The 16,328-nt window shown below is 38.6% G+C and overlaps 1 protein-coding gene across 1 annotated transcript in view; it reads left to right on the forward strand.

Annotated features, from left to right (window-relative positions):
- LOC149164263 (uncharacterized) overlaps nucleotides 1-7,826 on the forward strand; it is a 58,193-nt gene extending 50,367 nt beyond the window's left edge. The window contains 1 exon segment of the mRNA XM_089429418.1: nucleotides 4,979-7,826. Coding sequence (XP_089285544.1) covers nucleotides 4,979-7,069 — 2,091 coding nt within the window. The 3' untranslated portion in view covers nucleotides 7,070-7,826.
- Nucleotides 7,827-16,328: the final 8,502 nt, after the last annotated feature.

The raw sequence follows: 16,328 nt of genomic DNA on the forward strand, positions 1-16,328 counted from the left end.
GGGTGAATGAATACCATGGGTGGATTTTACAATACCACGGGCGGATGCCATTTACAATACCATGGGTAAATCCATGGGTCGATGAATAATATGGGTGGATGAGTAACATGGGTGGATTTTACAATACCACGGGCGGATGCCATTTACAATACCATGGGTCGATGAATAATATGGGTGGATGAGTACCATGGGTTGATGCCATTTTCCATTCGGATCATTCCTCCCTCCTTAAGAAGCAATGGTCCCCATTGCGTAAAGTTCCCTCCTGCGAAGCCTTTGTGGAATATGAAGAGCCACTGAAGATAAGGGTTTTATGTGGTTAACCCAAAACCCTGATAAACTAAGATCCGAGGATAGAGATACCCTGTAATGCTTGTGACCAACTGTGATTTTGACAGTGTGCGGCCTAGCAAATGGACTTCGATGACAAGGATTTTATGGGATTGACCCATAACCATGATGTTGGTTGCTGATGAAGTAGCAGGTGTCTACATAGCCTGGGGTGGGAGGGCACGCCTCCAAATAACCCAAGCCAAATGCTGCTATGTTGAAACTGATGAATGTGAAGCAGGTGCCTACTAAAGTGGGGTGGGAGGGCACGTCTCCAAAGGAAACCCACTCCGAATGCTGCTCCAGAATTAAAATGGACATAACTCGGCCAATATAACTCAGAATATTTATTATAACCTGTTTTTAGAAGCAGAAGGATCATTTTGCATCTTCCCATGAGTTGGAAATCCTTATCTGGAAACTCTGAGATCTCAGATTCGCGCTGCAACAATTTCGCCGTCACAAAAATTCTAATAAAATAGCTGATTTTAAATCAGCGATATCTCCCACATCCGAACTCTGATTCGACCCATTTTTTTTTTGAAATTGGGTGATTTTTCGAGAGGAATCCAGATATGGTACTTTTTTTTGTAAATTTTGTACCAAATGTTTCAGATATGATCTTCAAAGGCGCTGCCCAAAACAATTCCTGCAAAAAATTGAGAAAAGAAAAATTCTTCCTGCTTGACCCAAGAAAGTGCTATGTGGAGGTTGTAGCACATGCCTGAAGTTTGTTGAATATTGCTGCAAAATTTGAAACTGAAATATGCATCAAACCCTCATTCCCATGGAATCATAACCTGCTCTGATACCATTGGTCTGGATCTTGGGGGGAGACCCCCAAGATCTAAAAGATTGAAATGGATCTTGGGGAAAGAGACCCCCAAGATCTGAAAACTTGAATTTCCATAAGAAAAATAGGAGAATGCCCAATAAACAAAACCACAAAGAAAATTTTATTTAAAATAGTAATGAAAATAAACTAGCTAGGGCAATGGTAGCTTATCTCTGAGAAGAGATGTGGTGGCTACATGCCTCTGAACTGTAAAGGCTACATTGTGGCGGACAATCTGTCCTTTTACAAAATGTGACTTGTTACTTATAGTATTTTTTCAGTTACAATACCACGGGTCAATTCCATGGGTGAATGAATACCATGGGTGGATTTTACAATACCACGGGCGGATGCCATTTACAATACCATGGGTAAATTCCATGGGTCGATGAATAATATGGGTGGATGAGTAACATGGGTGGATTTTACAATACCACGGATGGATGCCATTTACAATACCATGGGTAAATTCCATGGGTCGATGAATAATATGGGTGGATGAGTACCATGGGTTGATGCCATTTTCCATTCGGATCATAAAGTATGTCCAAGGTGTCGCCATTTTGTTATGGGAAAATTTAATGTTTCTTCAAATGACTAACCCCTAGACCTAGTAGCAAGTCTAGAACAACAGTTAAAGTAATTCCATTGCTTTTCCTATAGCTAAAAGATAAAGGAAAGAGGAGCAAAAGAACCAACCTGTATCTCTCGCTCGATCCCTCTTCCCTTTGACCCGCTTTCGCCGCTCCCTTCCATACTTAACTCGCTTGAAAGGTACCTGCACACAAGCCGAGACACAAAACCATCAAAGCATACATATCGATTTGTTAACTAAACATATTATAGATTCGAAAATACAATATACATCACATAACACACGAATGGGAAAAAGCATAGAACTCTTTATTCATAGAAGGAAAGATTACAACCCTTGTAGATGCATGTCCGATTCAGTGTCATCCTTCCAGCTTCAAACCCTTCTCTCCTCATGAAACAACTATTTGGCATGATAACATTACTCTCTCTACTAATCTATTTCCAACAGCATTTCCTTAGCTCAAGAAGTTTCAACCTCCCCAAGCCTTTGAATGCTTGGTCCATTTATAGCTAAATGGAGGAGGTTAAGCCATTAATGGCCCTCATGAATGCTTTTCCATAATTAGGAAGTGGTTCCATGGAGGAAGGGATAATGGATTAAGGTTCATTCATCTCCTTCCTCATCCAAAAGCGAGCTCAATCCATCTGGAAACTTCCAGAAGAATCCATTGGATGAGGAATCCTCCATCTGGAAACTTCCAGAAGAATCCATTGGATGAGGAATCCAATGGATTTATTTCAAAAATTCGATGAATCTCACTCATCGTAGGTGAAACAAAGGCTAGGTGCGATGCATAGCACTCAGACAGTGCAGTTCCTGCAATGCATTGTAGCCTGATAAAGTGCCATCTGCGCTAATCTCTCTAGGGGAATTTTTGGATGAATGGTGTCATGAAACCCTTGGGAGGAAAGCATGATGTAGGTTAACTTCATTAGGGAATGAAAACAACTGAATTAGGGGTTGATGGACCCTAATAATACGGATCTGGAAGTCGGGGTTGATGTGCCCAAATTTTCCTGTAACACTCCTCCTTAGACCTATGAATCCATGTCCACTTCCTTCAACAAGTCATTGTTTACATTTCCACATAATTTACATGAACTACTATTCATAGCAATGTTTACAAGAGGGATAACGATAAGGGTTCTTACACCAATGGTCTAAGAAGATGTCAATTAGGGTTCAGATGTAAAAGTTATGCCTTTCAGAATTTGACCTAATGTAATTTACCACTATAATTCAAGAGGAAGCCATGTCAACCCCCATTACTCATGGAAAATGGGTTATTCATGTGGAGATCATGATGAACACTATAGAAAGGTCAAAATTGTAACTCTAGTTTAGAGCCGAAGGAATCAAAGTTAACCCCTAGTTGGCTATCAAGTTGTGTTACAACAGAGCCACTTGGAGGAAAACGGGTTCAATTATATTTGAATGCATTTTGTTCCATAATAGAGCATATTACCTATGAGTGGGTAGAGACAAATAATAGAATAGAGGGGGTTTATGCTTTGTAGCAACCCACGAGTCACAGGCGTTAGGTACCTCCATAGAGAGTGCCTTCTCCTTTGTATTTGCATCATTTCGATTCAGACAAGACAAAGCAAAGCAACATCACATTCCAATTGGATTTTTTCCTAAAATGGATTCCCATATCATATCTTGGTGTTCATTTTGATTGACGTGTGTTGTATTTCTCTAGTCCCGATTTTTCATATTTTATTTGTGGCATGCATAAGTAGAAAAATAATAATTAATAAATCCAAAAATCTAAGGAAAGTTGAGCCTCATAGTAAAGATTTTGAATTTCAAGTCTTTTATTATTATTATAATTATGGTGATGAATTGTCCAATTGAATATCCACGGTAGTTTATGAATCATAAGATGAATGTATGTTTTTATTTCATATGCACATGCATGCATTTTCACATAAACCTTCTAGGGAAACCACATGGATGCTTCTCCACGTTTATGAATGACACCTGTAACCTATCGATGTAGATTAATGCACCTCATCCAATAGAAATTTGGATTGGGTGTTTGGCAATACAAAAGTAGCCAATGCCCAATAACATTGTGAGGAATTATTAAGCTACCCATTAACCTATTATTTGTATATATATTTTTTACACAAGTGGGAAAACCTATCATAACTCAGTTGTCAAACCAACAGTGAAGACAACCATCTCTAGTTGTTAGCTGCGAATGCAAGTTAACTTATCACCGTTATTCAAAGAAAACCACACCACTTGGAATAACCCGCTGGTGGTCCGTAAGGGGGTAAACTTTCACTCTTGCGAGATGCCTCTAGGTCTTGGGTCATTAACCTATTTCCTTACATTCGAAAAAGACAAGCTCTTAACCAAGCAAACATTTTTAAAACATATTTCAGGACCAATATTATGTATATATAAACTCTATTATTTTTATTTTTAATTATAAATTTTATTTATTTATTTTGATTATAAACCATCATACACCGATGATTACACATACCATAAGTATTACTATTATTTTAAAATATTATATTAAACATGACACCTTTCCAATGTACCAATACAAAGTAAATTGAGAATATATATAGATAACATGTATTTACAAATAATTAAATAGTCCACCTCTAATTATTTTAAGCTTTTACTTTTTTTTCATGATGATACAATTTTTTAAGTGAGAGTGCTATTTTTTATTATTTGAAATATGCATAAGTAAAGTTAAAATCTACCAAGGGTTTTGGAGCACTTAACCTATACAAAGTTAACAACTCATCCCGTAATTTTTCATCAAATTTTAACAAAAACTCATTAAGAAAACTGTAACTTATTAATTACATTTAATTAAATAAACGTTTAATCAAATTTGTTTCCCTTAAATTGAAATTAATCCATATCCTTTACCTTCTAAAATTTCTCCCATGTAATGAAACCTAAACTGGTATCTCCTCTTCAAAATGAAAGCGTTTGCCAATCATGTGGCTCATAGACATGGCTGAGGACATTCGTAACCGCAAGAGGTAGCTTGACCTTCCAGTATCCATGGGAGAAATTCTTTGTTTGGACTGCAAGTCAATCGAAGGTTACCCAGACCACTCTACCGAACAATACACGAATGGGTCACTAGAGATAAAGATAAGATCGCGCAGCAATGAGTGGAGTGGAAATAGAGATGGATCTGAAAAGAAAATAATACAACAGCAGGATTGAAGTTTTAAAAGTGTGGGCATTCATTCACTCAAACTGTTCTGAATCTCTATCTCAATTCGTTCACCATGCTTTCTATATCAAACATTTCATTTTATGTTCTGCCAAACAACATGAATGAGCTTACCGCGCATATCAATTGCCTTCTTAAAAGAATCCCAAACTCATCCCACACATTCAATGCCAATTGCAGTGCAGATCCTCGCTCCACAAATTCCTCCCAGACTTTCAATGCCAATGGCAATGCAGAGAAACGCATTAAAAAATTGTGTAACACCAACAGGCTTCGAGAGGCAGCGGAAACCTTCAACAATATGCCTCTTTCAGCTAAATCCACTGTCTCTCTCTTCACCTGCAGGTTTTTGTTGAGGAGCCTCATCCGAGGACATGAACACCAGATAGCGTTGTCTGTTTACAGACATATGTTGGAAGCAAGTATTGCTCCAGATTTTATAACTTTAAACATGGTCATCAATTGCCACTGTGAAACAGGTAGAGTAGATTGTGCATTCAAAGTGTTCGAAGAAATGAAAGCAAATGGTTATGTTCCAGGTATCATAACCTTCACTACGCTCCTGAAAGGGCTTTGCAGGGAGGGCAGAATCGAAGATGCTGTGAAGCTTTACTATCAAATGGTGGTCGAAGGACAGGCTCCTAATTCCATTACATATAGTACCCTAATACATGGGCTATTCAAAACAGGGAAAACCCACGAGGCATTCGGGTTGTTGGCTGTTATGCTGCAGAAAGGCCATGAACCTGGCGAAATCACATTGAGCATCCTCATGGATGGACTATGCAAAGAAGGTAAGCTCGAAGATGCTAAGAAACTACTACATAGGTTAAATCCCAATGTCATTGCATACAGTACTTTGATTGACGGCCTTTGCAAGAAAGGCATGATGGCTGATGCTAGGGAGCTTTTCTATGAGATGCCTAAGAAAAATATATGTCCTGATGTTGTCACATACAGTTCATTTATTGATGGTCTCTGCAAGGAAGGGCAATTGCAGGAGGCCACAAAAGTGCTCCATGAAATGCTGGATAAAGGGTACACTCCAAATGTTATCACATACACTGTTCTCATCGGTGGTTTTTGTAGGGCAGGCAAGTTGGATGTAGCTAGGAAACTCCTATGTGACATGTCCAAACATAACATATCTCCTGATATTGTCACATACGCTGCATTCATTGCTGGTCTCTGCAAGGAAGGACAATTGCAAGAGGCCACCGAAATGCTTCAACAGATGCTGGATAAGGGCTATACTCCAGATGTGTTCACATACAATGCGTTTATTGATGGTCTCTGCAAAGAAGGCAAGTTTTTGCAGGCTCTAAGCCTGTTAGATATTATGGAGCAAACAGGCCACCGGCCTTATGAAATCACATACAATACTCTTATAAATGGCTCTTGCAAGGTGGGTAATCCGGGAAAGGCCGGGGAACCCCTTCAAGAGATGTTACGGAAAGGTTGCAAACCTGACATAGTTACCTATAATATATTAATAGATGGACTTTGCAAGGGCGAGCAATTGCAAGAGGCCACCAAAATGCTTCACAAGATGCTAGATAAGGGTTATATGCCAGATGTGGTCACATACAATGTTTTTATTGATGCTCTCTGCAAGGAAGGAAAGCTTCAACAAGCTCTTGAAATATTCGATATTATGGCACAAACAGGCCATCAGGCTGATCAAATCACATACACTACACTTATCAATGGGTTTTGCAAGGTTGGTAATCTAGAGAAGGCCAGAGATCTCCTTGAAGATATGTTGGTGAAAGGTAACAGGCCTGACTTAGTTACTTGTAATAAATTAATAGATGGTCTCTGCAAGCTTGGCAGGTTAGAGGCAGCTCAACAGATCTTCCATGAGATGCCAGAGCAGGGTCTGAAACCTGATATTTTTACATACAAAACATTGATAGCTGGACTCTGCGAAGTTGGTAAGCTTAAGGAGGCAATAAATATATTTCAGCAGATGGATGATAGTGGCGATGTCCCTAACAGTACTACATATACCACCCTCATGGATGAACTATGCAAGGAAAGCATGCCCGAAAAGGCCAAGAAAATGTTGTATAAGATCATAAAAAAGGTTTGAAGACAACATTATATTCAGCACTTAACAATCACTTCTATAAAGAAAAGACAGTTGCAGGAGCCAGATAGGTACTCTAGGAAATGACAGAAGGGCTGCTGTGATAATGCCATTACATTGCGCTGCCGTAATTACCAGGCTGTCAAAGAAATATCTGCAAGGGGTTTCAACCCCTTTGAAATCACATTCACTGTTTCTATGGACACTCTTTCCAGTGACAGTAATTTATTTTGACTGTTGTGAGCTGCTTCCACTGGTTTTGGAAAAAGGCAGAGGAAAAGATAGTGTGTCACACGCTGAATAATTGATGAGTCTTCGTTGGGAATCCAAAAGGGATGATATTTCTTGTCAAAAAAATGTGGAAATTGATTCAAAGTTTAAACGCAAGGCCACTATAAGCTTTGTTACCCCAGTACTTTCATATGTCACTAATTGCTTCTTCAATTGTCGAAAGTGAAAAGTTGCTCGGAAAGAATGCTGAATAGGGCTGTAGCAAGTCTTTCCTTTTAGATTGCTTACGTATCTGGAAATGCATGTACAGTGGAGGAAACTCCGACAATCATTGGGTAGTATTGAAACTGAATATTACACAAATTGCTTGCCATTTGGGTCACTGCAAGAACATTATGATATTATTTGTATCAGTGAGATATCTTCAGAATGTGGGAAATATCTATTACTCTTTCTGAAAAAAATGTGTAGATGGATTTGCAAGAAAGAGGAATTAAGAAAATATCTATTACTCTTTTTGGCCCTAATATATTAAGCAAATGAGAAATTTTTTTATCTGAGGAATTACTTCTTATTCTCCTAACAATTTTATATGTACATTTGTGTATACCTAACTATAGTATGTATAGTTGATAATTCTCTCTCTGGTCTTTTATTTTGTTGTATGTAGAATGCATGTTAGGTTTTGCAAATTTACATCTGGAATTCTGTGCTATAGCACTGATTTCGTGAAACAATAAAATAATTTTTATTTCTTTTAAAATAACCTGATGTTAGATCAGTGTTTATCTGACATGAAATCTGTCCATACATTTCACTTTTTTAGTCATTAGTTTTTTTTCAGTGTTACACTTATTGCAGTAATATTGAGATTATCATGATATTTATCACTGAAACCCACCTTCGTGATAATATCACCAGTATCTGTGACAATAAACTCACTTTAGGAAATTATCATGATAATCTGAATTTATTGCAATAATTTCCATATTATTGCGAGACAATCAGATAAAATGTGAATAGAATTGAAAATGAAGGAGATGTAGCTCACAGGTGAGGCCTGCACCTGGAGACTACACTCAGAACAGAGAGATCACTCTCGTACACTCTATTGCTCATGAATGAAAGATTACATCATTTAAGTACAACACTAGGAATTAGGAAGTTGCAACCAAACCCCTAAACTCTAGGAACTAATCCTAAACTAGGGAGATACGTTACAACTATGTAACAATTTTCTCCATTAATACAAAATAATATAATTATTTTCAACTCCCCCCCTTAATGGAGAAAGAGTTGTCCTAGACTCCTAGCATCCTTCTAAACAATTCAAACTTCACACGTGCAAGAGGCTTTGTAAAAATATCAGCCATATTGTCACAAGTTTTACAATATTCAATAGCAATTTCTTTTGACTATATCTTCTCTCTGACAAAATGGAACTGAGTGTCTATATGTTTGGTGTTTTTGTGAAACACTGGATTGTATGCCAATTTAATGGTGCTCTGGTTGTCGCTTTTGATGGAAGTGGAATTCTTCTGTTCTTTTCCTGCATCATTGAGAAGCCTTCTCAACGAGATCGCTTCACACGTCTCTGCACACAATGCTTGATACTCAGCTTCACACGAAAACAAAGCTACAGTACTCTGCTTCTTGCTGCTCCATGCTATGACCCCGGATCCTATGTTGAATGCGTAACCTGTGATGGACCTTCGATCATCCAAGTTACCTACCCAGTCTGAATCTGAAAAACCTACTAGAATAACATCAGATGCGTCAGTGTATAAAATGCCATAGTTAACAATACCACAAAGATACCTCAACACAGTTTTTGCTGCTACCCAGTGACTTTCAAGCGGTTTTGACATGAATTGGCTCAACACACTAACAAAGTATGCTAAGTCAGGTCTGGTTGTTGTAAGATATATCAAGCTGCCAACCTCTTTAGTGCCATCGTCACTGCTCAACTTCAGATTCTGCTGCAAAGGTTTCGCTGTTGATCTACACTGATCCATACCAAACTTTTCTAACAGATTTCTGGCATACTTCCCTTGGGTAATAAAAGTTTGCCCAGTATCTCTACATACTTCTAATCCCAGATAGTAATGAAGTCTTCCAAGATCTTTCATCTCAAAAACTTGTGTCATAAGCCTTTTGATTCCTCTGATTAAATCATCTACATCTCCTGTTATAATCATGTCATCTACATACAAAGAAATCAGAATAATCTACCCCTGCTTATTGTACTTGGTATACAAATTTGGGTCATTCAAACTTCTATGAAAGCCATACTCTAAAAAAAAAGAATCAACCTTTTCATACCAAGACTTGGGTGCTTGTTTTAAACCATATAAAGCCTTTTTCAATCCGCAAACAAGATGTTCCTGCCCCTGCTTTACAAACCCTTCTGGCTGTACTAAGTAAATTTCCTCTTCCCCTGGAGATGTGCCAATCATTCACCAATTAAAAATGCAGATTTGACATCAATCTGGTGTAGCTCCCAATTATATTTAGTAGCTAAAGCAATAAGCATTCTGATTGTATTTAACTTTCCTACAGGTGCAAAAGTATCATCAAAATCTATACCTTCCTGCTGTGAATATCCTTTTGCAACCAACCTAGCTTTTAATTTCTCTATACTTCCATCTGCATTCATTTTTTGTTTAAACAGCCATTTACATCCTATGGGTGTTTTATTCTTAGGCAGTTCAACTAAATCCCAAGTGTCATTTCTAAGAATTGATTCCATCTCTTCATTCATTGCAGCTCTCCACTCCTTAAATTGACTAGCTTCTTTATAATTAGTGGGCTCTACAATGTTCAAAACATTTGACATCAAAGCATAGTCTCTCAATTTTAATGGTTTTTGAGTCTTCCTACCAGATCTCCTTGGTAGGGGACTTACCTCAAATTTGTTTTCTTCAGCTCTAAATGGGCTTGCTTTATCACCTTCTTCCTGTTCTTCTTTTTGCTCTTCTTTCTGCTCCTGCTCTCTTTCATCCTCGCTATTTTCATCCATCAACAATGGAATGTGCCAATCATCACCAATGTCATCTTTCCCTTCCTGTACCTGTTCATGAAACACTACATCCCTACTTGCAAATATCTTATGAGTCTCAGGATTGAACAATTTATATGCTTTAAATTTTGTGCCATAACCAACAAAGATGCATTTCACAACTTTAGGATCTAATTTCTTCCTATCAGCTTTGGGTATATGGGCAAATGCTTTTGACCCTAATACTCTTAGATGATTTACTGCTAGTTTGAATCCATATAGAGCTTCAAAAGGAGTTTTGAAGCTAAGATACCTAGTAGGACTTCTGTTCTTCAAATATACAACAGTATTAATAGCTTCTGCCCAAAAACTATTAGATAGATCCTTACCTTGTAACATGCTCCTTGCGCACTCCACTAAGGTTCTGTTTTTGCGTTCTGCAACTCCATTCTACTGTGGTGTGTGTGGCACTGTAAACTGCTGAACAATCCCGTGAGATTTGCAGAATTTCATGAATTCCCCTAGCTTGTATTCTCCCCCTTGATCGGATCAGAGAATTTTTATATTCTTACCAAATTGTTTTTCCACCAAGGTTTTAAATTCTCTAAAGCACTGGAAAGTCTAACTTTTCTTACTCAGAAAATAAACCCATGAGTATCTAGTGCAGTCATCAGTAAATAGCAAAAAATAATACGCTCCACCTAGCAACCTTGTCTGCATAGGTCCGCATATATCAGTGTGCACTAGTTCTAAAATATCTGTTTCCTTCCTCCTATCATGCATAGGAAACTGTTCTCTATGCATTTTACCTAAGGCACATCCATCACAATTTAACTGAATATTACGAAAGATAGGGAGCCCCTCAACCATACCTTTTCTCTGCAATAGCATGAGGTCCTGCAAATTCAAGTGACCGAATCTTTGATGCTAGAGTTGTTCGGCTGTCGATCCTCTTGCAACCATGGCTCGCTTTGATATACTCTTCACATCTAGTCTATATAGGCTTCCAACACGCACGCCTGTTGCAACTATTTCTTCCCTGCAATCCTTTATCACACAATGAGTTTTGAAGAACTCAACTTGCATATCTTGATCAGTTATCATGGATACAGATATCAGATTTTTCTTAATTCCAGGTACATATAAAACATTTTGAAGATGACTAATTTTTCCATTTGGTAATGTTGGTATCATCCCAAGACCCTTTTTCCTTCCCAAAAACATATCATTTATCCATACATTTTCATCATATATCCCTCAAAATCCTTGAATATTGATTATTAATCGTTTTATAGTTATTAAATTGCATAGAAATTAATTTAGGGGTTTTATGTTCAAGAATTGGAAGTTTTTGATGACATGGTTACAGGAAGTACCCACATCCTGTAATGAGCTTATCGTTTGACATGTGGCGCAGCAGATGAGCTAGAACGAAAGGCATGGGCGAAAAGCAGAATGTTCAAGCATGGACAAACACCTATCTCCCAGCCAAATCGAACCTCCTATGTATGCGGTCAACTCAAGTCAAAGCAGGGCACTCTGGCAGATAAAAGCAGCAACAGCATCGTTCCATTTTCATTTTAGTTTTTGTTCTTTTTGAAACACTTAGCATGGAAACATTTTGAAAAGGCTTATGTAATAAAAGCGGCAACAGCCGAATGTACATTCATTGTATCGATGACATGGCTGTGCGTACGCATATGTAAATACAGTCAGGTTAATGTTTGAAGGGTTAATCGTTGAATCGTTTTCTCAGAACAGAGTTTTAGGTTAATACAAAGACCTATTCACAGTCACGACGTGTGTATACCTCTTGCATTGATTTGATAGCTGATCGGTTATAGCCAGTGTACCCTTAGGACGCGGACGGGCCCTGCGTTCTTCGATTGGTATACTGTTCATTTGTTTTGTTACATTTCGGTTATCACATGTTCGCACAATATTTATAGTGGATTCGATTTATATAGCATATGGTTTGCATCACAGTTACGATTACATAGCTTTCGATTTACACAGCCTATGGTTTGCATAGCAGTTACATAGCTTTCGATTTCCATAGCCTTTGATTTTCATTGCATGTATATGGTGTGCGCTTATGAATGGTTTATGGTTATGTTGAATGGTCAGCACTAGGATCTGGAAGGGAGTCTTGTAAGGGATTCGATCCCTGTGTGACTTATAGAGACATTATCATAAACTTTGTTTTGTTTCATAGTTCATTTATGTTCTCTTTATATAGTTTGATAGTGTAAATATCTTTGCATGTTGTGTGTGTTTACCAAACAAGGGTTTTCTTGGTGATATCTCTGTAAGGAGGTTAAAATCATTGTTACAGTCATACACAGTACTTAGGTTCATGGTTTGATTTGATAGATGCATCTCATAACAAGCACTGTAATCAAGCATATCAGTAGGGTAATCTAGGTGTGTGAATGATAGGCTACATATTCCGGTCTTCCATAAAGAAGCCTTGTAACCTACATCATAATCACTTGGCCAGAGATTCTTTATGTCTATATATTTTAGACCACGCCTCTAAGCTTACGCACCTCGGTCGATATTAAATATAGAGTCTAGTCTAGTACCCTAGCTGGAACCACTACATTTTGGCGCCGTTGCCGGGGAGGCGTACGTAAAGGATTCAAACAAAAAGAAAAAAAATTCAATACACAAAAACAAACAAAAACACAGTTAGAAATCATGTTCATTTATGCCTAGACTTAGGGACAATCAAGGGAGATTTGTAAGAACCCCCCACCATCTCAAAACTAACCCATCATCATCAGGAGCAGACTCTCCAGGGAATACAACACCATCTGAGGAGGATATTCAAACATTGGCAGAAAGATTTTATTCAGGACAACACATTACTCTTGCTGAGAGGGAAACTCTATTTGCACATAAATCACAACAGCAACCCTTTCCTAAATCTTCTACACAAGGGAAAAGTAGTACCATTACCAAGCAATCTTCCTTTCTCTCTTTTCCAACAAGAGACACCAAGAGACCAATTAGAATGGCTGAGGAGGGATCTGGATCAGTTCCCCATCAAGAGGAGGAGGAATCAACTTTTAAATTCCCTATACAAGAACCACAGGAGGATGAGGAGATCAAAATGAAAAATATACCCCCATCCGTGCTACCCAATTTCTATGGTATGGCTTTAGAGGATCCGGACTCATTCTTATTCGAGTTTGACATTGTATGTCGAACTTATGGCTATACGGATGATGTTCATAGACTCAGATTGTTTCCAGCCACATTAAAGGCAGCAGCCTTGAAATGGTTTATGGGGCTAGGTGAGCATGCCATAGTAGATTGGGATGGCATGAGGAGAATATTTCTGAGGAAATATCAGCCTTATTGCAGATCCAAAGACTCTAAAGATGACATCTTTAGAATGAGTCAGCAGGAGGATGAAACCTTAGAAGAATATCTAGAACGGTTTGTCTATAACTTGCAAAAATCTAAACACCGAACAATGCCTCCTGATCTAGTCCGCACAATATTCTTGAAAGGTATCCGGGAAGAATACATGGATGATCTCAACTTAATGGGCAAAGGTGACATCTCTGCCTTACCCTTTGAAGAAATAGCTGAACTGTGTGAAAAATATTCAAGAAGTAAAGCCAAAATGGGAAAGAGAACCTTGTCATCTAGGGTCACAAAAACTGCCTTTGCTAGTGTCACCCGGGCTGAAATTGGTAATCTTTTAGAAGAGTTCAAAACAGATTTGTTGAGCACTCTAGGAAACCAAATTGATACCTTAAAAGCCAAAAAGAAACAGGAGGAAGAAGACAATATCATGGCTATTTTCTGCCCCAAGTGTCACAAGAAACATGCATTAAAAGACTGCCCTCTAGAGAATATCCAAGTATGTGCTTTCTGTACTGAGCATCATGATATGTTTAACTGTCCTAAAGTTAAAATTTTGCAGAACTGTAACATGGCAGCCAGCACAGAGATGGAGAACGTGTACTACATGGGTGCAAAGTGACCATGGCAGCCAAGGCAAGCACCCCAAGGTATGTTTCCTAATCAAAATATGCAATTTCCTATGAATGATCAGATGTATGCACAAAACTCATGGAATATACCTATGCCATGGCAGCATGGAAACCAACAACAAAATCAATGGAGACCGTCTCAACAGTATTCCCAATCCTACCATCCATATCCTCAATCATACCCACCTTACTCACAGTCATATCAACAGTACCAACAGCCATATCCATCACATTCACAGCCATATCAGCAGCACCCTCAGCAAGTTGTTTATCAGCCCCAACCTGCTCAACAAACACTGCCTGCTCCTCCACAAATAAATGTACCACAACTTCAATTTCCAACTAACCCACAACCTCCCAAACCCACACAAATACCTGCTCAAACTGTCCCAAATCCAAACAATAGAGCAGAGAGGCCAGCCTATAATGTAGAGGAAGGAACCTCCTACTCCACACTGCCTTTGCAAAACATTAATCTGAGGTCTGGTAGGGTGCTTCAAAAGGATTCTCCAATAACAGATCAGCAAGAAGAAAACTTAGAAAAAGAAAATGAAATGACAACTCAAACAAAACCAAGCAGTGAAACCAAGGACAAACAGATGCAATCACTGCACCCACCTTTTCCAGACCGTTTGGTCCAAGTAAAACCACCACTGCCTCCACCACAATTTGATGTCTTGGATGAACTTAAAAATGTCTACATAAAAATCCCTTTGCTGCAAGCTATAAAGGACATTCCTATCTACACCAAAGCCATCAAAGACATGTGTCTCAAGAAACCTGCTAGAAAGAGGATTGATCCTCAGACCATTCATGTTTTAGGAAATTTAGCAGGCCTTATGACCAATACCATCTCCATGGAGAAGTATGTTGATCCGGGCATTCCAAAAGTGACCACCATCATTAACAACATACGGATTCCAAACACTTTGATAGATCTAGGAGCCGAAATCAATGTCATGACCCTTGAAACCATGAGAACACTCCAGCTTATGAATTTGCAACATACCACGATTGTTCTTGAACTAGCTGATAGGTCCAAAGTCATTCCTGAGGGGATTTTGGAAGATATCATTGTCTCACTGGACTCTTGGGAGTATCCAGTGGATTTCCTAGTCCTTCAACCCAAATCCAATCTAGGAGGACATCCTATCATTCTAGGTAGACCATGGTTAGCGACTGTTGATGCATTTATTGGATGCCGATCAGGTAACATGATTATCTCTAGAGGGACCGAAAGGAAACAACTCACCCTCTATCCATCGGCACAATCACCTGCAGTAACACATAACTTGTGGCTTGATGATAAATTTAATGACAAAGAGGAAGTACAATCTGTTTTTAGCATTGACCAGATCTATGATTTCCACGAAGACAATAATGATTTGGTAGAACTATTTCTTTCTCAACCTGATGTATCTGAAAATTTGAGAAATGAACAATATAATGCTGCAGATGTACTTCTGGCTCAAAACTTTCAAGAAACATGCACTATCCACTCTTTGCAATCTACATTTCATGACATCTTTCCAGTTCAATCCATCACCAATACACAGAGTCAAGTCATAGAGATCAGTCCAGGGAAAACTTTGAACATAGGCAACCACCTAGACTCATCTCAACAAGAGAAATTGATTAGACTCTTGACGAAGTACCAAAAAGCCTTCGCTTGGGATTACACTGACATGCATGGGATTCACCCCGACACATGCACTCACCACATCTACACAGATAGCACCATTAAACCGGTGAGGCAACCACAAAGAAGAATGAACCCCATGCTCCAAGACATTGTCAGAGAGGAGTTGCAAAAACTTTTGAGAGTCAACTTTATATATCCTATTTCTGACAGTCAGTGGGTATCCCCATTGGTTATTGTGCCCAAGAAAAATGGCAAGTGGCGCATCTGTGTTGATTACAGACAGCTGAACAAAGCAACGCTCAAAGACTACTTCCCACTGCCATTCATTGATCAAGTGTTAGACACCCTAGCCGGCAAATCATCATTTTCCTTTCTTGACGGTTT

This window comes from Pinus tabuliformis, chromosome 5_1 (genome assembly GCF_031772625.1).
Source record: "Pinus tabuliformis cultivar Carrire ecotype Pingquan chromosome 5_1, CPIR1, whole genome shotgun sequence".
Classification (NCBI taxonomy): Eukaryota; Viridiplantae; Streptophyta; class Pinopsida; order Pinales; family Pinaceae; genus Pinus; species Pinus tabuliformis.